The sequence below is a fragment of the Penicillium cosmopolitanum genome (genome assembly GCF_028827165.1).
Source record: "Penicillium cosmopolitanum strain IBT 29677 chromosome Unknown utg000004l:1.0-4361866.0:1.0-4365735.0, whole genome shotgun sequence".
Lineage (NCBI taxonomy): Eukaryota > Fungi > Ascomycota > Eurotiomycetes > Eurotiales > Aspergillaceae > Penicillium > Penicillium cosmopolitanum.
Genome location: NW_026622674.1, coordinates 3,957,989 through 3,984,510, shown reverse-complemented (window position 1 = coordinate 3,984,510; position 26,522 = coordinate 3,957,989). Strand labels below are relative to the sequence as shown.

The 26,522-nt window shown below is 48.4% G+C and overlaps 10 protein-coding genes across 10 annotated transcripts; 3 read left to right on the top strand and 7 right to left on the bottom strand.

Annotated features, from left to right (window-relative positions):
* Positions 1-146: 146 nt before the first annotated feature.
* Positions 147-1,789, bottom strand: N7509_002905 (putative exo-polygalacturonase; the record flags this gene model as incomplete). The annotated part of the gene is made up of 6 exons (XM_056627542.1): positions 147-507; positions 594-667; positions 722-963; positions 1,020-1,099; positions 1,165-1,430; positions 1,529-1,789. The coding sequence occupies 6 exons, from the start codon at positions 1,787-1,789 to the stop codon at positions 147-149; spliced, it is 1,284 nt and encodes a 427-aa protein (XP_056493337.1).
* Positions 1,790-2,793: 1,004 nt separating this feature from the next.
* N7509_002904 (putative GABA permease) lies at positions 2,794-4,624 on the top strand (the record flags this gene model as incomplete). The annotated part of the gene is made up of 5 exons (XM_056627541.1): positions 2,794-2,934; positions 2,990-3,060; positions 3,128-3,324; positions 3,399-3,779; positions 3,843-4,624. 5 exons carry the CDS (start codon positions 2,794-2,796, stop codon positions 4,622-4,624), a joined length of 1,572 nt encoding a protein of 523 aa, XP_056493336.1.
* A 301-nt stretch (positions 4,625-4,925) lies between these two features.
* Positions 4,926-5,603, bottom strand: N7509_002903 (uncharacterized protein; the record flags this gene model as incomplete). The annotated part of the gene is made up of 1 exon (XM_056627540.1): positions 4,926-5,603. One exon carries the CDS (start codon positions 5,601-5,603, stop codon positions 4,926-4,928), a length of 678 nt encoding a protein of 225 aa, XP_056493335.1.
* Positions 5,604-6,315: 712 nt separating this feature from the next.
* N7509_002902 (IlvD/Edd family dehydratase) lies at positions 6,316-8,381 on the top strand (the record flags this gene model as incomplete). The annotated part of the gene is made up of 3 exons (XM_056627539.1): positions 6,316-6,909; positions 6,963-7,117; positions 7,175-8,381. 3 exons carry the CDS (start codon positions 6,316-6,318, stop codon positions 8,379-8,381), a joined length of 1,956 nt encoding a protein of 651 aa, XP_056493334.1.
* Positions 8,382-8,908: 527 nt separating this feature from the next.
* On the top strand, positions 8,909-9,820 carry N7509_002901 (NAD-dependent epimerase/dehydratase family protein; the record flags this gene model as incomplete). The annotated part of the gene is made up of 1 exon (XM_056627538.1): positions 8,909-9,820. The coding sequence occupies one exon, from the start codon at positions 8,909-8,911 to the stop codon at positions 9,818-9,820; it is 912 nt and encodes a 303-aa protein (XP_056493333.1).
* A 124-nt stretch (positions 9,821-9,944) lies between these two features.
* On the bottom strand, positions 9,945-12,263 carry N7509_002900 (fungal specific transcription factor domain-containing protein; the record flags this gene model as incomplete). Its single annotated transcript, XM_056627537.1, has 5 exons — positions 9,945-10,548; positions 10,603-10,957; positions 11,042-11,560; positions 11,615-11,960; positions 12,207-12,263. 5 exons carry the CDS (start codon positions 12,261-12,263, stop codon positions 9,945-9,947), a joined length of 1,881 nt encoding a protein of 626 aa, XP_056493332.1.
* A 486-nt stretch (positions 12,264-12,749) lies between these two features.
* On the bottom strand, positions 12,750-14,825 carry N7509_002899 (aspartate--tRNA ligase MSD1; the record flags this gene model as incomplete). The annotated part of the gene is made up of 2 exons (XM_056627536.1): positions 12,750-14,584; positions 14,642-14,825. 2 exons carry the CDS (start codon positions 14,823-14,825, stop codon positions 12,750-12,752), a joined length of 2,019 nt encoding a protein of 672 aa, XP_056493331.1.
* Positions 14,826-15,618: 793 nt separating this feature from the next.
* On the bottom strand, positions 15,619-20,507 carry N7509_002898 (uncharacterized protein; the record flags this gene model as incomplete). The annotated part of the gene is made up of 3 exons (XM_056627535.1): positions 15,619-17,424; positions 17,494-20,094; positions 20,172-20,507. The coding sequence occupies 3 exons, from the start codon at positions 20,505-20,507 to the stop codon at positions 15,619-15,621; spliced, it is 4,743 nt and encodes a 1,580-aa protein (XP_056493330.1).
* A 2,314-nt stretch (positions 20,508-22,821) lies between these two features.
* On the bottom strand, positions 22,822-23,214 carry N7509_002897 (CVNH domain-containing protein; the record flags this gene model as incomplete). Its single annotated transcript, XM_056627534.1, has 2 exons — positions 22,822-23,015; positions 23,073-23,214. The coding sequence occupies 2 exons, from the start codon at positions 23,212-23,214 to the stop codon at positions 22,822-22,824; spliced, it is 336 nt and encodes a 111-aa protein (XP_056493329.1).
* Positions 23,215-23,599: 385 nt separating this feature from the next.
* Positions 23,600-24,832, bottom strand: N7509_002896 (uncharacterized protein; the record flags this gene model as incomplete). The annotated part of the gene is made up of 1 exon (XM_056627533.1): positions 23,600-24,832. One exon carries the CDS (start codon positions 24,830-24,832, stop codon positions 23,600-23,602), a length of 1,233 nt encoding a protein of 410 aa, XP_056493328.1.
* Positions 24,833-26,522: the final 1,690 nt, after the last annotated feature.

Here is a 26,522-nt window from a genome sequence, read left to right as displayed (position 1 = left end):
TTCTGGTAAGGAGGTTATAATGAGTTTCAATTTTATGAGGTCCGGGGGCAAGGTCTTATGGAGCATCTGCAACATGCCCGCGTGGAGGGTTGCCAAAGTGTAACTCATTCGCATGGCGACAGCTCTTAGTACAAGATCAGTGACCCTTAGCATTCCCCAGTAGCACTGCCACCCACACAAACATCCCCCGTGCACATGAAGCCCGCTGGGCTCATGACATTCCCGCAAAGATAACTATTTGCTTCCGTGCTATTAGCGAGATGAAGGTCCACGTCGGCAATGGTAATGTTGGTGCATGGCGCAACAGCACTGCATTGAAGACTAGCCACTCTTGTTGACTGTGTGGTCCCAGACAGATTTTTGATCGCCACATTTTTGATCTGGAATTGGGAATTTGTGCAATTGCCTACCCCGGGGCCCCAGAAAATCGCGTGCATTGCGAAACTGCAAAGGCGGCCCCTCGAAGTCCCGTTGCCTTCAGATTCGTCACTTCGACGCCAGATAGATCTATTCAGCATGTTAGCGCTCAATTACTATTGATATTGACTGTGGAAAGCCGAAAGAGCAAATGAGGGAGCGAATAATGCCTCGACGTACAGCCCAGTCCACCTCCACCTCCATTGGGTGGGTAGCCATTTTGGTCATCCGTCCATGTCTTCACATAAAACTAAATATTCATTTTCAGCATGTGTTTGTTCAAGGCACCATTCGGATTGCTCACCGCGTGCAATGTATTTTCGTAGTCAATATTATTTATTGAAACTCTCTCAATTGTTTCGAATTGATCTTTGTATTGCCCGATGCTTCCTATGGCAATACCGAGACCATTGCTCAGTTTGCAATTGCTTATCGTTATATCAGTGCTGTTTGCTTTGAGAGAAATACTATCATCGCCGTTGTAAACAGTCCAGTTATTAAAGACAATGTGAGAAGAGTAAATGGTATCTGCACCATCGGTGTTGGCTATATAGAATAAGCAGATTTCCCGGTAACCTGGGAGGCCGTCTTGGGGTACTCACAACTTTGTGCGGAATTACCCGTATTGTTGACAAAGATACTATCGAGAACCACGTTGTGAGAGTGAATGACAGACATTGTCCTTGAGAATTAGGAGTGATAATCAGAATCAGAACTACTAGAGCATGGTATAGTGCTTTGGCATACCACATCTGGCTTCTCAAGAACCTGAGCCCATGAATGGCGGAATTTGTGAGGTGACTCAATGTCAAGGCATGGGGACGACCTGGGTAATTGGACGTATTCTTCTGCTGCCTGATCCATTTATACCAGTCGTCACCGTTGCCGTTAAATGTACCTGTGCCAAAGCCGTTGATTCGGACATTATCACCGCCAATAATGAATGCTGTTGACTGATTCTGGTACCCAACCTCCATCGAGTTGTTCAACCAGTACATTATATCCGTGCTCCACTGTCAGTAAGTGTGCTTGGTTAGCCCTCAAGGGCCAAATATGTATGATGCAAGCAAAGTAAATGGACTGAGCTGACTAGTTGTAGTTAGCCACATACCTCAAGCGTCCCGTGAATCTCAATGTCAACATCCTTCAGCCAAGAGACATTCATAACAGAGTTTACATAGTAGGTTTGAGGTTCAAAAAGAACCCTTCCATGCTGGCCGCATTCTTTGAAGGCATGTAGAATAGCCGGGGCATCATCTATCTCTTTGCTCTGCCCGCTTTTGATAACACAGCTTTTCCGATGGGGGTTGGCCTCCACAAAACCGAACGCACATGCTAATATAGCAACTATCGCGAAAAATGAAGGAACCATACTGAGATGTCTTCACCAAGAGCAGAGTACAATATGGGTTGGAGGTTCGATTGACCACTGCTCCGACTTTAAGTCAACTCCGACGCCGTTCCCCGCTATGAACTAAGACAAATCATATTCACAAAAACCAGCGGCCAAAGCATACAAAGGGTGTCCAATACTCGGCGCGGTGCATTTCAAATCACTGAAATATAAAATTCGGTGCCACGTAAGCCGAAACTAACTATCTCCGGCGAGGGATCGACTGATGGACAGAAGTTTTGACACGAATAGGAATTTCTCTTCAGCAGACCCCCCGCACTTTCGGTTCTAATGGCCCCGAAACCATTTCCTGCCTAGGTGTGCGCAACTGCCATAACGCCGGAGGGCACAACAGTGGCTCGTAGTTAGTGCGGGGGCCAAGAGACATCCAGGGTCGAGGTAGCATTCATTTTGTTTTTTTGGTGGGTTCGCGGAGTTGATCATAGCAATAGAGCGCTGCGCAGGTGATTTCAACATATTTTAGCTATAATCTCCTGGGTACTCGGGGGTCAGCCAAGTTTCAAGTGCCCACCCGGGCGCAGCAGAATCTTAGCTTAGAATTCTTCCAATGTTGTATTGAAGCGCCATCCTTTTCACCTCATGGAATCATTAAATACCAGCTGAGATCCCCGTGAGCCAAGTCGAGGGTTAGCTGCCCGTAAAGGGTCAGACAACGGAGATATAGGATCAGAAGAGGCTTCATTTGATAGTTCTAGCAGTCGGCCTCGCCTCAGGGGGACGGACTTCCACCAGGAATTCCTGGCCTCCTCTGGGGAAGGATGGCCGTAGCGTGGATCCACCACCGTGCAGGGGCTGGTCCAAGACCGCGTCGAAGCCCCGCTCCTCGAGATAAGGCTATTTTGTGCGACCATTTCGACGAGTGTGAAAAGCTTGTTAGTCGATCTTCTAAGCCCGAAGTTCCTTCGTGATAACAGCGTGTGGTCCCTTGTTTCATTCTCCTTCCCCTGGCTCAACTCATCTCCATGGAGGCTTCCGGCAAAACGACCGCCCTTGAAACGATGGACATGGAGGTCAATCGCAGGGATCCACAGATCTCACAGGACGGCGGAACAGCGGGGGACGACGATGAAATGACTCGCATGGGAAAAGTTCAAGAATTTAAGGTGGCGACGCGCATCCCAGTTTTGACAATTTCATAGCTGACCAGGTCAATTTTAGAGAAATATGCGACCACTGGCGGCATTAAGTTTCGCTTCTGTCCTTCAAGCAACCTGGGAATATCTCATTCTGTAAGTAAATGTGATGAAACTTCCACCAAAACCTGGCGTGGCTGGGCGAGGTTCTAACGAAGACCAGTTCGAACTATACGGGACTGGAGGATGGCGGGTTGGCTGGACTTTTCTGGTCATATATCTGGACCTTTATTGGATTCGGATTCATCATTGCCTCACTCGCAGAAATGGCATCAATGGCCCCGACGGATGGAGGACAATACCATTGGGTGTCGGAGTTTTGCTCTCCTCGACACCAGAAGTTCCTGAGCTATGTTACCGGTATGCCCTATTGACTTGTGGCATCCAAAAGAGACCCCGAGAACTGATTGTTGGCTTCGTCTATGGAAATATAGGCTGGATGTCAGTACTAGCATGGCAAGCTGGAACCGCTTCTGGATCCTTTCTCACGGGCACATTGATTCAAGGCTTGATTACGGTTCGTAATCCAGATTATACTGCCCCGGGCTGGCAGGGTACCCTGCTTGTGTTTTCCATGGTCTTGGTAATCTATTTCTTCAATGTGTATGCTTCAGAGTTGATGCCTCTCATGAGCAATCTTCTGATGTTTTTCCATATTCTATCATGGGCTGTGATATTGATTATGCTTTGGGCTACAGCTTCTCACCGGTCTGCCGAAGCTGTTTTTGTCACTGACTGGAAGAACATAGGAGGGTTGCCGACCATGGGCGTTAGTGTTATGGTTGGGCAGATCTCGGCTATCTATGGTTGTCTGAGTAGGTATTCCTATTGATTAGTGCCCGGTCTTTTAAAAATGCCCAAACTCATATCTCTTACAGGCTCGGATGCGTGTGCCCACATGTCTGAGGAAATCAAAGATGCTGGTCGAAATGTCCCAGTGGCTATGTATTGGGGCTACTTTTCGAACGGAATTATGGCTGCTATCTTACTAGTCGCCTATCTGTTTGCTACCCCGTCAGTGGAAGACTCGCTAGATGATGCGTCGGGATTCCCATTGCTTTACGTGTTCAAGCAGATGACGTCTACCGCAGGAGTGAACGGTTTGACAGCGATCATCATATTACCCGTGATATTCAGTAATATCATGTTTAATGCATCAACCTCACGGCAAACATGGGCTTTCGCTCGGGATAAGGGTCTTCCATTTTCAAAGTGGATCTCGAAAATTGATCCCAAGCGCATGATCCCCGTTAATGCTATCATATTATCATGCGTCATCAGTTGCCTTCTCTCCCTGATCAATATTGGCTCCAGCACTGCCTTTAACGCCATCATCTCCTTGAACACGGCCGCACTGATGTTCACTTATCAGTTTTCTATTTCGTGTGTCATCTACCGGAAGATCTGGTATCCTAAAACTCTCCCTGCTCGTCGTTGGGATCTGGGGCGCTTTGGCTTGCCCATCAATATAATCGGAGTGCTATATTGTTTCTTTGCAATGTTCTGGTCTTTTTGGCCAACGGAGCTACCCATCACAGCCGAGAATTTCAACTGGAGTGTTGTAATATTCGTTGCAATATTTATCCTCAGCCTCGTGATGTATGTTCTAAAAGGAAGAAAGGAGTACGAGGGCCCAGTGGTAGAAGTCAAGCAGGGTTGAGAGGCTTTACCGGGCACTGTACCCTTGTTGAAACTAGCAGAAGTTTCAATTGTGCAAAACGTCTCATCAATACGCCAACAATATTACGCTTCTGTTGCCCTTGACATGTCTCTTTCTGAGCTGACTTGAGATGCACCGAATGCAGACTATGAATTGCATTTGATTTTCGTGTACGATGTTTATTCAGTACAATACTGGCAGGCAATTGGCTTTGAGTAATATAGACAAAATCTAAGCTATTAGTAAAAGAATGGATTGCTCAATGGAAATTCAAGATCCCATCCACCCATAAACCACAGTCTCAACTCTCCCCGGGCACAGAACACTCGGAGATTCGCTTGCAAAGACCCAAGAGCTCTTCTTGTTTATCCACATTTTCAGACCCCAAGTGCGGCGAGCTTTCTCCTCCAGTAGTAACGAAAGCACCGTTTTTGACCTTGGCCAAGGAGTTCTCACCACTGCACCAGCCAGCGAGGGCTTTCGCTGATGAGCTGACGCTCCCGGGAGCAGCCATACCGCCCATCTTGGTTCTCACCCACCCGGGATGCATACTGATGACTTGAATATCATCCCACCTTCTTGCAAACGCTTTGGCAAGCATTACATCATGGAGCTTGCTATTGCCATATGAGTGTGACTGTTCCGCGTTGCGAAGCGACTCATCTCCGCCCCAGTGACTATCGGAGCTCATGAAGAGAAGCCGCGTAGTGGGCTTCTCCATAAGACATGTAAGGATATATGGTGCCAGTGTATTCACCGCAAATACAGCCGAAATGTTGTCCGATGTCACCTCTTTAGATGATGTCGAACCATAGCCAATTCCTGCATTGTGTACGATGGCGTCGAAAGGTCCAGCGGCATTGGCATCCCGTGCGAGTTGTTTGGTTTCTGAAATAGACTTCAGGTCTCCAACCAGGACCCCCCCTGGCTTTTGGTAAAGCTGCTTGGGCGGATGCTGCTCGATCTGCGTTTCGTGCATGAAGGGTGACTTCATGGCCCTGGTCGATAAGAAGTTTGGCTGCCGCTTGGCCGATGCCATCGGTGGAGCCAGTAATGAAAACGCGGACCATTTTCATAGAGGAAGAGATATTTTATGGATTCGATCGAATGAAGTTAACAGAGCAAAACTGACAGCTATTTTCCCACCTTTTCAATAACATTTCTGACTTGAACCGAGGGGATGATATCATAGGCCCTAGACCGGACTCGAGGTACAGTTACGTCACTGGTATTTTTGGTGTGAGATATTGACATAATTCGCTACAAAAGAGAGGGTTCGCTTCATCGTTACTGTTTTTCTCCTTGGACACGATGCTCAATAGATCTTCTCAAGATAGTATACAATGGCATCTAGTAAGACCGTTCGTGTGGGGTCTATCGCGAAACCCTTTAACCGGGATCGGATTATGAGTATCCGAAAGTCAACCCCCGCGTTTAGAAAATGGAGGACGCGTAGAAAAGGGACAAATATGATTGGATGAAAAATTCCAACTTCGGGTGGAGGACTCTGGTATGGAGCCGAATTCACCAATAGGAATATTCGTTCCCGAGCAGTCTTGACGCATGATCAATCCAAATTAGCTGATTGAATAGTGGGCAGATACAAAAGCAAGAGTCACCCTGACAAAACAATTGAGTGGACCCTTCAGGCTTTTGAACGAAATCAAAAGCACCCGCATAAGGATTTAAACATGGGTTGTTCAACAGGTAAATCCTGCGAGGGGTGTTCATGCAGCACTGACACCCCCCCACAGCCAATCCAAATCGAAGATTGCATCAATGAACTCGCCGCGCTGAAAAGACGCAACCAAGAGCTCGAGACAAGACTCGGACTTGAGAAAAAGAATGGCGCACCGAACATAGTGCGCCAGCCAGGTCGAACCCTGCGCTCATCGGCATGGTTTGACTGTCGCAGCAACCCAGGCATGACGGCAATTTACATGGAGCGTTATTTCAACTTCGGTATCACCCAAGAGGAGCTGATGTCGGGAAAACCCATGATCGGAATTGCACAAACGGGATCTGACATCGCGCCTTGTAATCGTCACCACATTGAGCTGTCAAAGCGCGTGAGAGAGGGAATCCGGACTGCCGGTGGTATCGCCTTCGAGTTTCCGACTCACCCGATCCAAGAGACATCAAGACGTCCTACCGCCACGCTTGATCGCAACCTTGCCTATCTGAGTATGGTTGAAGTCTTGACTAGCTACTTCCTTGACGGCGTTGTTCTTTTGACGGGATGTGACAAGACGACCCCCGCCTGTTTAATGGCCGCTGCTACTGTGGTAGGTACTGGCGCTTTGAAGCATTTCTAATATACGCTGACCAGAAATCGCAGAACATCCCAGCCATCTGCATGAACGTGGGCCCTATGCTCAATGGCTATGACAAATCCACCTTGGTTGGCTCTGGAGCCGTTCTATGGAAGGGCAGAGAGATGTACGCAGCAGGTGATATCAATGAGAATGAATTCATGGATTATATTTCCCGAAGGTGAGTCTTGACCATGAGGGATTGTTTAGGACAGGATAGTTTATTGACTCCAACTAGCACACCTTCAGTCGGCCACTGCAATACAATGGGGACAGCCTCCACTATGAATGCCCTCGCGGAAGCACTCGGCATGGCCCTTCCTGGATCTGCTGCCATCCCTGCCGCTTATCGTCACAGGGCCCAATGTGCCTATGAAACTGGCAAACAAATTGTCGAAATGGTTGAAGCCGATCGTAAACCCAGTGATATATTGACAAGAGAAGCCTTTGAGAACGCAATTGTTGCAAACGCTGCGATCGGTGGAAGTACAAATGCACCCATTCATTTGAGTGCTATCGCTCAACATGCAGGCATTGAGTTATCAATGGATGATTGGGATACTATCGGCTCAAAGATACCTCTCCTTCTGAATATGCAGCCGTCAGGAGAGTACCTGGGAGAAGAATACTTCCGTGCTGGTGGCCTTCCTGCTATTATGGCCGAACTCCTTGATCAAGGGAAATTGCACTTGAATGCTCTAACTGCCAACGGAAAGACGATGGGTGAAAACGTTCGCGGAAAACACTCATGGGATCGTCGCATTATTCGCCCTTACGATGATCCTTTGATGAAAGATGCCGGATTCATCAACCTCAAGGGTACATTGTTTGATTCTGCTATCATGAAAACCTGCGTCATTTCACCCGCTTTCAGAAAACGATACCTTTCGAATCCAGATGATCCCGAGGCATTTGAGGGACCCGTGGTTGTCTTTGACGGACCAGAAGACTACGAGGAGCGACTCGAGAAGCTGCCAGAGATTACCGACCAGACTATCCTCGTCATGCGCGGTGTTGGGCCATTAGGATATCCCGGCGCGGCGGAAGTCGTCAACATGCACCCTCCGAGCAAACTGATCAAGCAAGGCCTGGATGGTTTGTTCTGTATCGGCGACGGAAGGCAATCGGGAACATCAGCCTCTCCATCCATCCTGAATGCCAGCCCCGAAGCAGCCGCCGGAGGAAATTTGGCGCTGCTGAAGAATGGTGACAGACTTCGCATTGATCTCCGTAAGCGACGAGTGGACATTCTCATCACCGACGATGAGCTGAAAGAGCGTCGACAAAAGCTTTCCGATGGTTACCCCATGGTTCCCACTGGTACCCCTTGGCAGGATATCTTCCGTCGTGAGACGGAGCAATTATCAAACGGAATGGTGCTGAAAAATGCAGTACAGTTCCAGCGTCTGGCGCAAAGGGAACTTGCACCGAGACATAATCACTGAAGAAGCTTTGCAGCTGTCATTCAAGTTGATATACTATCGATAGTAGATATTTGCGCTCAATGATACCATATAAAATACAATTTAAATATTCTTCATTATTAAGTTGCCAAAATCTCAAAAGTTATTTGAAGTTTCCGTCTCCCGGGATAGATAAACAATTTCAACCGCTGTGCTAGGCTTACTAGACGAAGCCTGTAAATAAATTCTGGTTGATTGGAGTTCATCTTTCACTGATTCGCCATTCGGTTAATTCGAACTGTTCCACAATTAACTGCGAGTTCCCTGCAATGATGTCAAGCCAAGGCCCGGAAAGTCTCATTCCGAGACTGGGGCCCCACCCCCACACATATTAGACACAGATAAGGTCAGCTATGAATTCGTTCATTTCAAATCAATAAAACGTCTCTGGAAATAGCACATTAACCGAGAAAGCGGAGCCTCGATTGCGCAGTGTCGGCTTTTGACTTTTGTTCTTGCTCTCTCCCGCCGAGGACATTGCTTTCCATCAACCCCAGTTCGTTTCCAACATGGGCAAGCGGATCATCGTTACAGGTGGCTCCGGCAAGGCCGGTCAGCATATCATCAGATATTTGCTTCAGCAAGGCCACGATGTCCTCAATCTTGATCTGGTAGCCCTTCCAGCAGAATTCTCGGACCGCGTCCATACTATGATTGTCGACCTTGCAGACAGCGGTCAAGTCTACTGCGCTTTGAGCTCTCATTTCCACCTTACCGAGCCATTCAGAGAGCCCCTAAATTTGGTGCCCGATGCAGTCATTCATATGGCTGGCTATTCGCGAAACATGATCGCCCCCGACAATGAAACGTTTCGAAGCAATACGATGTCGAATTATAACGTTATTGAAGCGGCATGCAAGTTGAACATTAAAAAGATTATCATCGCTAGCTCGATCACCGTTTATGGTGTCAGCTATGCAGAGGGAGATGTCGACTATCCATCTTTCCCGGTCGACGAAGAAGTTGACGCCAACCCCATGGACACGTACGCCATAGCGAAGGTATGTGCGGAGCGTGTCGCGCGTGGCTTTGCACGTCGTTTCCAGAGAGATATTTATGTGTTGCGAATTGGCCGAATCGTTGCACCGGAGGAGTACAAGGAACCTATGTTTGATAGCTATATCAAGCAGCCAGAGAAATGGGCAGCCCATGCCTGGTCATATACCGATGCACGCGATCTCGGGAAAATGTGCGATTTGGCAGTTCAAAAGGACGGACTTGGGTTTCAAATATTCAATGCTGTGAATGATGAAATCACCAACTATACTTCCTCCTCTGCGGAATTTGTTGCGAAGGTGTCGCCCAACTCTCCTTTAACGCGGGAGATGGATCCACGTGAAGCTCCCATAACAAACCGAAAGATCAAGGAGTTGCTGGGTTTTCGTCAAGACCACCCGTGGCAGCAGTACTATGAAAATTAATGCACATACTATGAAAAAGAAATTTTGGACATACCTCGGGTTCTACATATATCCAATAGTCCAGATTTAGAGTAAGCGTACGAATCTGGTACACTCTGAGACGCGTTCTTGGGGTGTATGGCTATTACATTCCTACAGGATGCATAAGATAATCTAACTCGCCATCAAAACGGAAGCCTTGGGCGATTGCCTCAAGATCAAGATCTGACAAGCCCCAGTTGATCCGCGAAGTAATTTCGATGGTCTGATCTGGGATACCCGATGCATCCAAACTTTGCGCAGGTCCATTTGTAACCATGGGCTCTCGAGGGGCGGCTTCCGTGAAAACATTCATTTGCCTAGTTTCCTCTGCAGCATCAATGCCGAGATGATCACATAATCGATCAAGACTCTCTTTTGCTTTTCCCGCCGCACCGTAAAGACAGTGGTGCTCCTGCAACACGTTCCGACAGAGCATGAGAGATTGGAAGGACGTTGATGATTTGCCCTTCTGTGCCACTATGCGGGCATGGATTGTGGCACTGATGTAGGTTGCGTATGATAGCATGTATGGAGCTGAGCTAATTGCAAAGTGCTGAGAGTAATCACGGAGTATCTGGACGATCTGGTTTGCAGCAGCTGTACACGTGTTTATCGATTCGAAGGCGGAAGCTGGATTGTTCGGTCGTTCATCATTTCCGGTAAACAGAGGACGTTTGGATAGAATTATCAAGACGTTAAAAAGAGCCCTAAAAATACATTGTGAGAATCTTATCTTGCAACACATTGGACATGGTACATACAATAGGCAAAATGCTTGCGGTAGAAGAACTGCTTGAGAAGTGTGGTGAAGATAATCAAGTTCTGGCGGAAGATTTTGCCGCCATCTGCACAATTCGGAATTTATGTTATCGGATATTCCTTCGCTCTGGCCGCGCATCATCTGCGCTGATTCGGAGTAAAGTTCGCACAAGATGCGATCTATTATGACGGAGAGTTCGCAAAGCTTTGTGAGTAGCGATACATTTAGGGAAGGAACAGTTGGTGTAGGAGTCAGCTGTTTATAGGTGAGGGCCTGGAAAGGATCGAGCTCGTCATATTCATCAAGAAATTTCAACGATGCTTTGATGTTATTATGGCGAAGAAGCGGTGGCCTGCCTTGTAAAAGGCATTGGATCTTATCAATTGCTGTTATCCCCAATCAGTAAACTGTGTTGGACAGATTAAAATGGATCCACTTACAGTATGCACCCCACAAAACTCTTTTCCGAATCTCAAGCTCTTCTGCAGACATATTTTCACCCGAAGCAGCAACATGCAAGCCCAGATCAATAATCATATTGAAAGCATTTCCAGCATACAACCAAGACAAACTTCGCTCGTCGCAGCGCGAAAAGAGCGAATTGGACATGATGAGCAGAGCTTGAATGGTTGTTACTTTGCTTTTGTCAAAATTATCTCGTAAGAGATCAGTGAACCGCTGTCGAAATCTCCATCCTGCCGTGGTAATATCATCTGGATTCGAACAGATCTCACTTCGGGGACTGTGTTTGGAAACAGTAAACAAGATCGCGTTCAGTAAAAGCTTGGAGAAATATGGTCCTGCGCAAGCCATATCGCGCATGAATACTGGTCGGTATATTATCTGCGCAGTGTAAAGCTGTCGACTCCAGTAGATGGATAGCAAATGCATGCCGATTTCAGGGTCGACACCATCAAAGTCGAGCTTTCCGGTCGTAAGATTGAGAGGTTCCAGCTGTCCTGTATTATGGGTATTAGTGATGACTCACTGCCATTGAAGATTTGGTCACTTACTCTGCCTTGCTGTCTGCACAAAAAGAAGATTCTTTGACCAGTTTTCGCTAGCAGGGTCATTTGGTAAATCAATATTGCCAACACCATCACCGGACCGTGTCCTATCATCATAGGCAGTACTTGTGGGGCCATGATACAGCGATGTGGCTCTTTGGTTGTTGTGGTCGCTATCAGGCACTTCTGGATGAGAATTGCTTCTCAAAGACTCGCCATCCTGGGGCTTGGAAGGCGCTACCCGGGCTTGCCTCGGGCTGATCGGGCTGAGAGAGCTCGTGGACTGCGACAGAAATGAATCCTCGCTTCCAGCAAGCTGGTTGTCTCGCAGTCTTGCATTTTCGAGTTCTAACTGTGCAATTCGATGATTCGTTGGCCTTGGATAAATTGTTAGAATCCCGTATTATAATTTGGAACGAAGGGGCTGGTTTAACCAACCTAGGCTTGTGCCGAGCGACGCCAAATTGACAATCGATGCCTTTTGACGCGCAGTTTCCACAGATCGGTCTGTGTGCATCACATTTCAGCTGTTTAGAGTATTTAATCAGCACCTTGACACAACACAACCATCCGGAGGATACCAGTAGTGCATGCTTACCTTCTTCTGACGGCAGAAGAGGCATGCAGCTGCCGCGCGGGTCCGTCGAAGGGGCATGGTCCATGGGGCCTTCAGCCGTGCATGGAGGCTAGAAGGCGTATTTCGCAGACTGCTGTCTCGATTTTAGCGAAAGGTCATCCATAACTTTGTAGACCTCAAAAATCTCGAAATATGCGTGGGTTGCGGGGATTGAGTTGCGGAAGGTTTGTATCAGGGCCAGGGCGGTGGACCGGCTGGAATCAACTTGAACCCAACCACACGCGTGAGCCTTGGAAGTCGGCTAGCATATTTCCAACCTTGGAACTTGAACTTGAAGATTGAAGGTTCAAGTTCCTTGCTGTTAAGTTTACGCACATGAATTCTAGTGGTTCAAGTTATTTATCAAATACAGCCCTGGAGGTAGTAAGCGGAACCTGGCTGACACTTGATTCTGTGGCTGCGGGATCAATCCAATAACCAAATATATAATGGATCGGAGATTGGCCGGGTATCGTGATGTAGTATGATACAATTATAGTACAAATATTTAGGGTGAGTGTCTTTCTACTCCCTCAGCCGCAGATGATACGTCTCCAACGCTTGCTCGGTGATAGGGCTAGGTGCCTTGACCATGGCATCATCACCTCCCTTTCCAGTCTTAGGGAACGCAATAACATCTCGTACGGACTCTTTGCCCAACATGACAGCGACGAGACGATCGAATCCCAGCGCCAGACCAGCATGTGGAGGACACCCAGCCCGCAAGGCATCGAGCAGGTGCGAGAAATCAGCCAATCGCTCGACTGGCATCTTCAGAATATCACGGAGAATAAATTCTTGAACGGCAGCGTCATGGATACGTCGACTTCCCCCACCAAGCTCAACGCCGTTCACTACAAGATCGTAATGGTCTGCAACGGCTTGTGTTGGGTCGATGAGAAGCATGTCGACATCGGCAGCGGATTTGGGGGCCGTGAAAGGGTGATGCGTGGATGAGATACCTGCTGCACCCCCTTGGCCGGGTTCGGTGTCGGACGAGGGCGAGAAAAGTGGGAAATCAACAACCCACATGAAGTCAAACCCGGTCGGCGCGGGCTTGAAGCCCGTCGAGACAGCATAGGCATGCATAGCTCGTCGCAAATCACCAATTGGGGTGGAGCCGCCAGAGAATGGGGCCCGGGGACGAGCTTGTAGGATGATCAAGTCACCATGGTCGGGATCAAGAACTTCTTCTACCTGCTCGGCGGCTTCAAAGCCGAAGGGCTGCAGGCCACAGAGGGGCTGCCTTCCGTTATACACAAAGACTCCCGGCGCTCCGTCGGAATTGCTGTTGAATGGGGCCCCTGCTGGGGATTCGAGGAATTGGGAGATGAATTTATGAGTGTCTTGAGGATCATTGTCATTGGCTTCGAGCTTGAAGGCCTCCACGATGGGCTCAGTTAAATCAGAGATCTTGTCAACAAGGTCAACTGGTAGAAGATGATCGATCCGCATAATCTCCATGCCATAGCGCGTGTCCGGCTTGTCGGAGCCATATTTGGCCATGACTTCCTGATAGGAAACCTTTTTAAAAGGACCTTCCGGTGCTGGGTCTTTCATAAGTGTGGACCAGAGACGGCGGATGACACCTTCAATGGTGCGCATAACATCCTGTCCCGTCGCGAACGACATTTCCATATCAAGTTGAGTAAATTCTGGTTGTCTGTCTGCCCGGAGATCCTCATCACGGAAGCAGCGTGCGAATTGATAGTATCGGGGGATACCACTCGCCATCAAAATCTGTTTATATTGTTGAGGGCTTTGCGGCAACGCATATGCCAATCCGGGGCGACGTGTCGGAACCAAAAATTCGCGGGCGCCCTCTGGTGTAGATTTGAATAGCACAGGTGTCTCAATCTCGACAAAGCGGTCACTACCTTCATCCAGCTCCTTCTTACAGATATTGCGCGCCTCTGCGCGGAATGCCAATGCTTCTCTCAGCGCTGCGTCGGAGCGCAGTTGCAAGTATCGTTGCTCCGGCGCAAAAACGGTGTCCGGAGTCATGATAAGTTCCTTTGGGAAATCGTTCAGTGGGTGGATTTCTTCCAATGCAATCTCCCACATGTCCTCGGGGGCTTGTTCAGTTGTGTCGGAGGCCTTTTGTTTCTTCCGTTGGGCGATGCCTCGCACTGCGACAGGAATATGCGTATTGAGGCCCTTGAGCTGTTCGAAGGCGTCATTCTTGGCGAAGGCGACGACCTGTAGGCTATGTTTCATGGTTGGATCGGATAGACGGACAAAAGAGAGCTTCTTGGAGAGATCTGCTCTTTGTCCAAGATAGCCATGCAGAACGACTTGGGTATTGGGCTCGGCTTGGGAGAGGAAGGACTCGAAATCGTGGGTGGCCGGAGGGAATTCAACTAACGAATAAGGCACATCTTAGCAATTGGTTTATTTGCATGAACTATCATTCATACCAGCCTTCTTATATGTCTGCAGGAAAGCAGGAAGCTCGGGCGAAGTGGACTGTCGCAGACAAGCCGGGCGATGAAAGAGCCGCAACGCCGAGCTCTGGGATAGACATGGTATAGATCGGGAGCTTCGGAGACTCTTCGTGAGCAAGAAGCTCGAGCGAAGTCGCACTCCTGCACTGAGGATCATTCTTGAAGTTGGAGAGAAAGTAGAGACAAGACAAGACAAGACAAATGATTGTCCGATGCGGCCGCAACAAAAGATCGGGGAGGCCCAAAGTAGCCTAGCGCGGTCCGCATAAAACGCGCCCGCCTTCCGCTTTTTTTTTCTTTTCTTCTTCATCCTTCCAAGTTTTATACTCGTGAGTCCTACATTTCTCCTATTCTACATTCTGCATCAGTGAATCGCAGACTAACTGTTCTTCAGATGATGAAAGCTTAGTGTGTTCCATATGATCGATCTCTCCTCTCTGAAACGGGCGGCTCTCCCTCTTCGGAGGGCTTAAGGGCTTCTTGATTCGAGAGGTGGGAGGGTGATAAAGGCGTTCGGCACACCACCTTGTTAATTTACGGACGCTACATGCATCTCTGACCCTTTTTACAAACTTGGCCGGTGTTATAGGAATGGAGAATTGGAAATGGGAAATGGGGAATGGGGATTTGGGATCGAGGAGTGGGTCTTGGAGAGGTTTCCCTCAATGTCTTCGCCATGCCATCTGAAATGAAGACGAGTGCATTCTCGGTTCATTTTTTCAGATAGCATCTTGTTGATTGGAATCCCTCGGTGACATGTACCTTTCTCGAATCTTTGACCTCGACGGTATATCAGAGAGACCTAGTATCTATGGAGGACCCCTACCTTGGATAGTTCGGGGATATTTTGTACAAGACTGTCATGGTGTACTATCTTTATTGATATTCACAATCTGGCAATCTATACAAATTCTTCGCATCTCGAATAATAATAATAATAAACAATTTTTTTACGCAAAAATCATTTTCTCCAGCACAGCCTTCTCGCCGCTGTGGTCCACCAGATTCTTAAACACACCATTCTCAATCCCCATCAGCTCCTTCGGAGGTCCAAATTCGACTGCTTTGCCGGCATCCATCACCAAGATACGATCAAAGTCGGCGATTGTACTCAGTCGGTGAGCGATGACAAGCAGAGTTGTGGCATTGCGGCCAAACTCAGCCCGAATTGACTGCTGGATCAGCGCATCTGTCTCCATGTCCACGGCCGAGGTGGCCTCATCCAGAACCATAAGCTTGGGTCGAGCAACAATAGCACGCGCCAAACAGAGAAGCTGTCGTTGACCTTGAGAGAGGTTGAGGCCTCCTTCGGAGATGGGCGCTGCGAGGGATGTGAAGATGTTCGCATTGCTTTGCTGGCCGGTGGCAGTGTCCGGTGTCGTCGAGCCAGTCCCACTTGGTTGACGCGGTGAAGCAGCCTGAGAGGTCAAAGTAGCTTCATCGTCAGATGAAGCAATGAGATGCACGCGAGCAAGTGCGTCGTACAGCTCGCCATCATCATATTCATCGAATGGATCCAAGTTTGTCCTTACAGTACCCGAGAAGAGTACTGGATCCTGCGGGATAATGGCAAGTCGGCTCCGAAGATCGTGCAGCTTGATCTTTGAAACATCCAGTCCATCGATGAGAATCTGGCCCTCGCGAGCTTCCAGGAATCGGAACAATGCCAGCGTTAAAGATGATTTTCCTGCGCCAGTCCGACCAACTACACCAACTCGCTGGTTCTTCTCAACAGTAAAGCTGAGGCCTTTGAGGATGGGAGGGAGATCTGGAGCATAGCCGACGACGAGATCACTGACCTCCAAGCGTCCCTCTGTTGGCCAAGCAGCGGGTGCATCAGCACCGCCCTGGTTCTCAAGCTCGATATTGGAGTATTCCATCACACGCTCCGTGGCATTCATGTTAAGTTCGATGTTGACATAGTGTCGTAGGGCAAAAGCGATGGCCGTGTTACATTGCAAGGCAAAGCTGAGCGCGAACCCTGCGAGAGGTGCCGAAATGCCAGGAAGGAAGACCACAAGTGCCGCAGTCATTGTTGAGAAGATAGCACCGACAATATTCATGCGGATACCAAGCCAGCGGTTGAACAGCCACATCACCCACCAGGCCTGAGCGTGATCATTGATCTTGTCGTAGATGACATCAATGAAGGTATCGCTTTTGCTAAAAGCTCGAATGGTGATCAGACCAGCTAAGCTTGATCCAAATTGTTCAAAGACTGGGCTTTTGGCAGTGCTTTCCAGGCGCTTGATCTCCCGAGCGCCGGCGAGATAGGCTAGAGAGAGTTTGAGGCAGAATATTAGCAGAATTGCAGCAAAGACGATCACAAGTGGTGAGACAAGGACACCGGCGACCAGAACACCGCAAACCTCTAGCATTGAGCCAATGAAAAATGCTAGATCGTACCCGATCCGCGAATCAATCAAGTGGAAGTCGGACGTAAATCGGTTGAGAATACGACCAAGCGGAACCGTATCTAACCATCGCAGCGGCGCTCTGAGGACCGCGAATGTCAAGTTATTGAAGAAGTTCCTGGAGGCTCGAATGCTGGCTGAGAATACAAAGAAGTATCGGGCTGTTCCGAGGATAGTAGCGACAAGTGAGATGCCGATGTATACCCCGAGGTACATCATGAGGTTATCATCGTGCCGCATGGAATTTATTGTTGTCATTGATTGTTGGAAGAGGGTGTGGAATTGTTCTGGGTGAATTTGGGTGCTCGAAGAGTCACTAGCCCAGATATTGATCCAATAACCCTAGTTTGATGGCAGGTTAGTTCAAGGCGAAAAGCGACTAAAAGGCAACCAAAGAGGGGTTAAACATACCCGCCCAATCATGAGTGAGGCGTAGCCGAAGAATACGGATGTCGTAAGTACAAATGTAAAGGGATTGAAAGCCATAGCCAAATACTGCTTATAAACAGCGAGACTGATCTTGCCGACCTCTCGTCTCTCGTCCTCAACAAACTTTTTAGGGCTCGCTTTCCTTGCCGCCTCTTCATTGTTTGGTGTCTGATCTTGCTCCGGTTGAGGTGGTTTATTCGAAATCACTTTCTGGAGACCACTCTCCTCCGGGTCAAGCCGATTATCTGTTTCTTGCGCTTTAAAGTTCCTATCCCGCTCTGCGGCCGCCTGCTCTTCTCGGAGGATATCATCCAGATGATTCGACTTCCGTAGCTCATCAATCGTACCCGCATATTTCACTAAGCCGTTCTCAAGGAGGATTGAATAATCGGTTCGAGGAAGGCAAAGTTCGACGTGATGCGTAACTAGGATACGAGTGCGGCCTTTACCAAGCTCGCCAGTAAGTGCATTTTGATAGACATATCGACCTGTGTGTGCATCAAGAGCACTGAAAATATCGTCCATGACCAATATCCCAGCTCTCGAGTACAGCGCTCGTGCAAATGACACTCGCCATCGCTGACCTCCACTCAAATTGACGCCATTGGCACCAATGTCGGTTAGATCACCATCGGGCAGCATTTCAAGGTCCGTCTTCAAAGCGCATGCAATAAGAACCTTTTGATATCGACCTTCATCGTAGGGCAGTCCGAAAAGAATGTTGCTTCGGATCGTTGCATTCTCAATCCACGGAATCTGAGCCACATACGCAATGGCGGTGTCAATGATCCAGTTTTGGCTATTAGCAACATGATCGAAGCGAGCTTTGATGGGTGGAGGGACAGGGACTTTGATAGTGCCTTGCAGAACATCACACTCTCCCAGGATAGAGGAAAGAAGCAGGCTTTTTCCAGATCCTGTTCGCCCAGAAATGACGCTCAAGCCTTTCGAGGGAAATTTGATATCCAGTTCCCGTAGAGTAAACCGATCTTCCTGATCATCGTCGACAAGCTGGCTCTGGTCGGCTGGCCATGCCACGGAAGCGCCTTCGAAGGAAATTGTATCGGCGGGAACAGTGTTGACAATCTTTTCTTCTGCGGCCATGTAGACTCCAATACGGTCAGCACTGATCTTTGCCTCCAGCCCATCCGCTATGATCTCAGGCAGAATGGCAAGTGACAATTCCAGGGCCCCAAAAACAGACATGGCCGTGAAGGCGACCGAAGCAGAAAGGCCACCATGAGTCAGGGCGTAGACCGTTAGGGACACCGCGGACAGACCCAGTGGGCCTAGAATCCAAATAGCCATTAGGACAACATCAAAGAGAAAGGAAATCCATAGGGCGTTAAGTTCCGACTCTCGTGCTTGTCCGATCTTTTTCTGCCACTGTTCCTCTAGAGCCGAGAATTTGATCTGGCGAATACCCTGGAGCACTTCGGTGACAATAGCCATTTTTGAATCTCGCAATTTCATCAACCTGTCCTGGGCGTTGGTAAACCTCTTGGCGGCGTAAATGTTCAATGGAGTAATGAGCACCGAGACGGCCATTCCAGAAAAGGCAGGTTTCCATCCCAAAATCTGTACCAAGAAAGTACAGCCAATGATTACCTTCATGACAGATAGGGGGATGAGGTAGGAGAAAGAGGTGAAATCCGAAATTCGACGCGCGTCAACAGCGGCAAGGTTGATAATACTTTGTCGGCTTTTCTTCAGGCTCGCCTCATCGTCCTCATCTTCATCCTCTTGGTCTGCAAGCAATCCTTTGGTCGATTCACGGGAATCGTTAGTTTTCTTTGCCTTCTTGGCATGCTTTGCATCCTTTCTGCGCATCGACTTGGCAAAGACAGTAGCCGACAGCTCTGCATAAATAGGAACAAACAATTTTGAGCATACAGACCAGAATACCCATGCTTCGATACTGGATTGTAAAAGCATCAAGCCTCCAAGCGCAAAGACCCAAGTCAAAGCTTGCACTGGGTGCCACGAGTCGAGGCCACGGGCTTCAAGAGATTTGAGAATATTAAACAGAGCTGTTTGGGGCCCAAAACTGAGCAAACAGAGGACGAATGTCAGAAAAAGCTGGAACAAAAGAGACCTCCAGTGCGCGACAACAAGAGCTTTCCAAATCTTGCGATCTCCTCGCGAATTCTCGAAATGCTCCCGGAGACGATCGGTACGCTTCTCTGCTCGGAGCTTTGGCAAATCAGTAAGCGCGAGTGTTTTGTTCTTGCCGGCAAATTTCAGGAGGCTGTTGGCCCAGGAGAATGTGAATCGACCGAGCGCTGAGACTGAGCGTTCTCGATCTACGAGTTTTCCATTGAGAAAGAGATCCGGTTTCCGTGGCAAGAGGATGCTAAATAGTCCACGAAGTAACCCACTGGCAGCCTGAGTAATTACAAGACCGACCCAAATTTGTCGTAGAAATAGAACACTCATGGCTCGCGAAGACGATGCAAGTTGCACCTCTATTCCGGTGACGGCGAGCGCAACAAGACTACCGACAAAGGCATATTGGCCTAGGTCAAATCGCCGGACTGGCCGGGGTTCCGTGAAGAAAGCAATAGCTTGAATAGAAAGCAGAATCTATTTTGCATGTCAATCAAATGATACAAGTAGGTATCCAGTGTCTGCTGGCCATATCCAACTTCACTTCTACATACCCAAATTCCAACCTGCAGCCAGTTTAGGATGAGAAAGTCGGTATAGTCGAACGTCGTGAACACGGCGAGGCCCAACGTGGCCAGAAATCCAGTTGCTGAAAATATTGTAATCGCAATTCTTTGCCATCTATCGGAGAATGCACGGAGAGACTCCTCTGACGCCTCGCCATCCTCATCATGATACGCGGTTCTGGCTAGGGTATGCTCCTCCGCCGGGGGCGATTTGCGACAGATCCGATCGGTGATACTCCGAAGAGCAGGGATGCTGTCTAAGCCGACTATGAATAGGGCGACCGACCCCGTCACGATGCTGACGACCTGGGTGGTTGGGGGCATTCCTCGTGTGCGACCTCAACGTCACTTTTGAGAGATAGGTGACAAGAGATGAAGGAGTGAAGAGATCCGAGAGGCAGAAGAAAAGCAGTGGATCTGCAACTCCATAATACATGCACTTCGGGCTTATCTCAATCCTAGTCGCAAAAGTAGTTCGGTCAGAGCGGGTCTCATACTAAGAGCAAGGTCACATCGAGGCGTGCCGAGCGGGGAAATGAATAATTTACCTGCCAGAACTCGGTGACTCAGTACCGATTTCGCAGGACTTGCGAATCACGAGCCTCGTATGGACGCGGAAGCATAAATCCATTGGCAGTGGAGAAGAACAAGAGAAGATCGACCTAAAGAACATCCGATCCGATCACCCCGAAAGACCTAAACAAAACAAGATTTGCTCTGATATGCGCGCCGGGAGGCATCTAGACGTGGAGTCATTCGGCGGTCTGTGAGTCCGAGTCTCGAATCTGTACGGGATGGCGGAGGAACGATCAAGAAACGGTGAAGCGCCATCGGTGCCCATTGGTCATTCTCAGTGGTCATCATGACTCACGCTTCCGACTGGTTAGAACTCCCATTTTATTTTGCTTATGGCGGGCACCTTTCTAGGAAGTCGGGGACGCATGCGCCAATGTGCCTGAGCCTGCAGTGGACCTGGTGGAGGTGGTGGGGGCCCTTTCGTACTTTCATGTCGCAAGCTTCGTTTTCCGTATTCCGTACGGAGTACAGGATGAAATAGTATTCTCGGAGTCCACTAGCCAAGGTGGGGAGTAGTTTGATGCAGAAAGTAAGGCCTGAGTGGGCCGGGCCTTGGAGAAGCTTCAAGGGGTAAAGTGGTTGTCGCGGCCTTGATCATTTGCTGCCAAGATTGGATTTGCGACAATGATACAACAATCTGCACAATCCTCCTCAGCCCATTGGCCATATCGACAAGACTCGATCTTCACTTTCAGATACTCACTTCGTAAACGGCCGTTTTAACCAGCAACGCTCGGATTCTTACGTTGTGAAACCTTGGGCTGCAGGCTATTCTCATCTCGGAGTATTACGCATCTCGGATTGTAGAGCACCCAATAAACACCAGCGATGACGGAATTAGATGGGATACTTGATCAACTCATCTTCCAAGGTTATTGGCCATTTTAGATATTATATATACGAGTAGCCAAATAACAAGTCCCGTTTTCATCCGCTAAATGGCCTCGAACATAAGATGGGAACAAAAACTTGAGGGATGACACAAATTCAAATCAACATCGTGATACAAAGTCATAGTTACAGCACACGAACAGTTATATTCATCAAATGGCATGTTTTTTCTCACCACATTGCTATATTTCAAACGCTTAGATCATTCTCACAACTTCTGTTACATAAGTCAGTATCATCCGATAGTGTGTTCACCACAATATCCAGGTCAAACCTTTTGGTTTGAAAATTTGAAGCGGCAGAAGACGTCCTCGTATTTTCTCATTTCATAAGGTTCGGTTCGCAGTAGCACCATCTTATGTTTATTGCTCCATCCCTTGCAACTCCTCAAAGTTGGTGAACTGTGAACTGCCCCTCCGATCATCGGATCTAATATGAGGCTCACGTCAAGATTTGCTGGGCTAACAAGCAACGGATCGTGGATGTCTCCTTCAGATAAATACTCGGCTCTTAGAGCGGACACCTCTTTATCGACGGCTGTATTGGACCCATCGTAAGGAGATTTGTGATGTCCGACTTCGTCATCTGTTCCTGATTGACATGTCTCCGCCCTATCTGGTCTGAGGAGTTGTCTGTCAAGAATCCACTGCTCGTAACTCGGTTCTATCGACGTCTGTATCGATCGTGTCGAAGTTGAGGGGAGTACCGCTTTAGAGCAAAGAAGCAGCCCGATCGGACGGTGTTTCAGGAGGTGGACACAGTTCATCGTCAGATTCGATCTGAAATATGCTATAGAGGTGATGTTGGAGATATTATTGGGTTATCTTGAAGCTCCTTTAACTTGAGGAATAAATCATGTTGTTGAAGTCGCAAAGAAGCTTGGTGCTACAAGATGACATCACCATTTCTTAGGATGTCATGTGCCGAACCAAGTAGACGGTGTTTTGTCTTTTTGACAATCGATTTGTACTTATTAGAGGTATTACTGAGTACGACCTCTAAACATGCAGCTGATTCTACTCCTTTCTAGCCCGCGGGTATTTTTGCTCGTCACAATGACACAAAGTCAGAATTGAGTACCGAAGTAGACCACCTTTAGAAATTCGGATAGAAATTTGCCAAAAGAATATAGTACATTTATTGATCAGATTGGAATCGCTGCGGTCAACTTTTATAGCGGAAGAACCACCAATTCTCCATCAATATTGGCAATATGTTCAGCCAGATCAATGTCACTAGTTGTATATTTGCCATCCGGTCCAGCAAGATCGACGTGGAGGATGGGGTCATGATTAGGTCCTTCGGAAGAGACACTCATGTTTCGAGCTTTCTGACTGAAACCGTGCCCGCCCCAGGTTAAGTGACCTGACGTTGATGAGACCATGAAGCTAGATTTCACCGACTAGCTGTGTTACAACTTACCGTCTTCATTTCCCAGGTAGTCATCTAGGACCAGAGCAGTTTCCAGTCCAGACCCTTCATCATTGTTGCAAGTCGCAATTAAAGTTGTCGCCCCGGGTTGGGCGTCAAGATGAACACCGCATGCTGTTTTTTGGAATGCCATATTTGATGCTGAATATCTGAATATATGAAGATTTCGGATCCGTTGACCATTGCCCACATGGATGATGCGGGGTATTTTGTACTTTTACTTTGTCGTGGCAAACACATGTTAATTGGATTGTTCTTCATTCTTCACCCACGGAAATATTTCAACGATGACGCATAGTTACTGGGGGTTCCCTGGTTACTTAATCTTGAATTTCCCCTTTTGAAATCTATATTCACCCGTCGGGTGTTTCAAGAGCTTTATAGCTTCTAGTTTATTTCCTACTGGTTTACGAAGGAAACGGAAGAAGTAAAATAGATAGTAAGGAATATCAGAGAGTATCAATTGATCGTTTACTCGTGAAGCATAAGAAAAATCGCTAGGTATCGTACAAAACTTCTTAGTAACGCTGAGTCTGAGCACCAGTCTGGTTACCACCGATGGTCTTGGAGCCATCGAGGTCCGAGTCAACACGAGGGTCGATCTTGTTCAGAGTGTCGCTCTTGTGGGGACCGGCGGTGGTAGGGCCACCGGTGCTGTAGCTGCTACCGGCAGCGCTCTCCTGCTGAGACTGGTCAAAGTTCTTGGTGGTGGTAGGGCCCTTGCTGCCGTGGAGGCCGATAACCTGGTTTCCGCCCGCAATGCTGCCCTTGTGAACGTCCTGGTCAAAGCGGTCGACGCCAGAGTACTGGCCAGGAATGTGCTCCTTCTTCGCCTTGCTCTGGTCGCTGTCGACACGGGGGTCGGCCTCGTTAGCGATGTTGCTGCTGTGGGGGCCTGCGGTAGAGCTGGCAGGTCCAGAGGCAGCAGAGTGGGCAGAGGGAACGGAGCCAAAACCTCCGGTGGTACCAGTAGCACCGGTCGTACCGTAAGCGCCAGTGGTACCAGCAGTGCCGGTGTTACTGTAAGAAGCACGGCCATCGCGGTCGCTGTCGAGGCGAGGATCAGCCTTGTTGGCAATGTTGCTATCGTGGTGACCGTGGTTGGTGGATCGGTTCAGGTCGTAAGCGTCAGCAGTGCTGCCAGTGCCAGTGGTGCCAGTAGTTCCATATGTGCCAGTCGAGCCAGCACCGGTGGAGATAGGCTGAGTAGAGGAGTGGGCAGTAGGAGCGAAGCCAGTAGAGCCAGTCGAGCCAGTAGTGCCATATGCGCCAGTGGTACCAGTAGCGCCAGTGGTACCATAGGAGGCACGTCCATCGCGGTCGCTGTCGAGGCGAGGATCGGCCTTGTTGGCGATGTTGCTATCGTGGTGACCGTGGTTGGTGGATCGGTTCAGGTCGTAAGCGTCAGCAGTGCTGCCAGTGCCAGTGGTGCCAGTAGTTCCATAAGCGCCAGTAGATCCAGTCACACCGGAGGTACCATATGAGCTGCGGTCGCTATCGACGCGAGGGTCAACAGTGTTGGCAGTGTTGGTATCATGAGGACCGTAGTTGGTAGAAGTGGAAGTGTTGTAGGCTGAGCGGTCGCTGTCGATCCGGGGGTCGGCAGCGTTGGCAGTGTTGGTATCATGAGGACCATAGTTGGATGATCGGGTAGAGTCATAGGCATTGGCATCAGTAGTACCAGTGGACTTGTGGTCTTTGTCACCGTGATGGGCGACGGCGTCCTTGACCTTGTTGATGATGTTAGACATGTTGGCTGATGGAGAAAAGGCTTGAAGAGAAAAGGTTTTTGAAGGAAGTAGATGAGTAGGAGATTGATGAGAGGATATTGATGAGAGATTGTTGATGAGAAAGAATGATCCCTCTGCTTCATGAAGGAGGTTTATATACTAGTGTTAGTAGGTACTATCAACAGGTGTTGGCTTATGACGCCATGTGTACAAACGCGCCAACGCCAATGCCAACAAAGACATTGCATGACGTGCTATCCCCGCAGTGTCAGTTTCGAACGTGGATATCAATCTAAATCATACTAGTAGTTACTGGTTACGGAGTACGGAGTACTCGTACTGGTGAGTTGCTAAGTCAACCTGCTGAAGGTGGGAGAATCCCAAACCGGGCAGCATGACGATCGGCAACGTCATACTAAATACGCCACCGACAGCGTTGGTCCCCCATCAGCCTTATGCTATGCATGGAATAAGAATAGAACCCCCCCCGATCGATCGTATCATAGGGGAGTATAGGCTTATCACTGCATCCATTTGGAGGTAAACAGTGGGTTGGGAGTCGATCTCAATCCTTTTGCGTCATCTACAAAACGTCCGGAAACCGGCTGATCGCTGATCGCCAGGCATCAGAGTACTACCACCATGTCGATCAGGGTTTTCGATTAATCTAGAGAAAATTCCATCTGGATCAGGCACGTAATTGGGAGCTGCCAGTGAAGATCGTAATAGCAATGGTGGGATGTGAGAGGGCGAGATCTCTACCAAACAGCTCGATGTCTTGGTATGAGCTCCATGTGGGATCCCCAAGCTCCTAATTAGAGCTTCCTTCTCGTAGCTTACACCTTCCAGCCAAGAATGATGAAAGATCACATCTTACTTCTGAATTCCTTGTTCAATGGCTTGCAAGTTTCAGCTATCCTGCACGCTACCGTCATTCCAGAATCTAGCCAGTGATCGAATAGTGATATTCCTTGAATCCCTGTCGACTGTGGCGGTCGCGGTCTGAACCCAGTATTGCCTTGGATTATACAGCCCCGGGAGCCAATAACTGTTACGGCTGGGATGCACGGTATTCTTGATTTATGTAAGTATGAGACTCTTGCCACCAACAGGCAGTCCCGTTTCGGCAAGCAGTGCATCAGCCACAATGTTTACTTGCCACATTTAAAAATAAATTAATGGTTCATGACTTTTTGCATTCTCCTTCCCTTTAAGTGCTTACCATTCGTCATAGTTTGACGATCCTCTCCTATGTAAAACTTGGCTCAGGCTGTCTTGCCGATTTGGTCTACTTAGTGCCCAGGTGGCTTCTCACTTGCGCCGAGGCCGCCAGGATGAACTCTCTCCACCAAGGTATCACTATTAGTTATTTTCTGGTAGCATGTCATTTCAAAATTCAGTATACATATGGTGCATCGTGGATAGATGGCTTATATTTCAGGGCCAGGTTGAAAATGCACTTGTGACGAAGGCGTTACATTCCCGTTTCGCCCCTCCGTCGAAGGATCAATGATGTGTTCCGACTTGCATCGCTGAGTTTTATTTTTGCACTCAAAATGACTAGTTAAGGTCAGAAATTCAAGTTTTGGGGTATTAAAATTAATTGTCTATATTGAGATATAATTGCCAGTGGCTGTCTTTGAATGATGTGACTAGTATTTGAAGATAAACAAAATTTTCAGACTTACTTCCATCATACAGGATAGTAAGC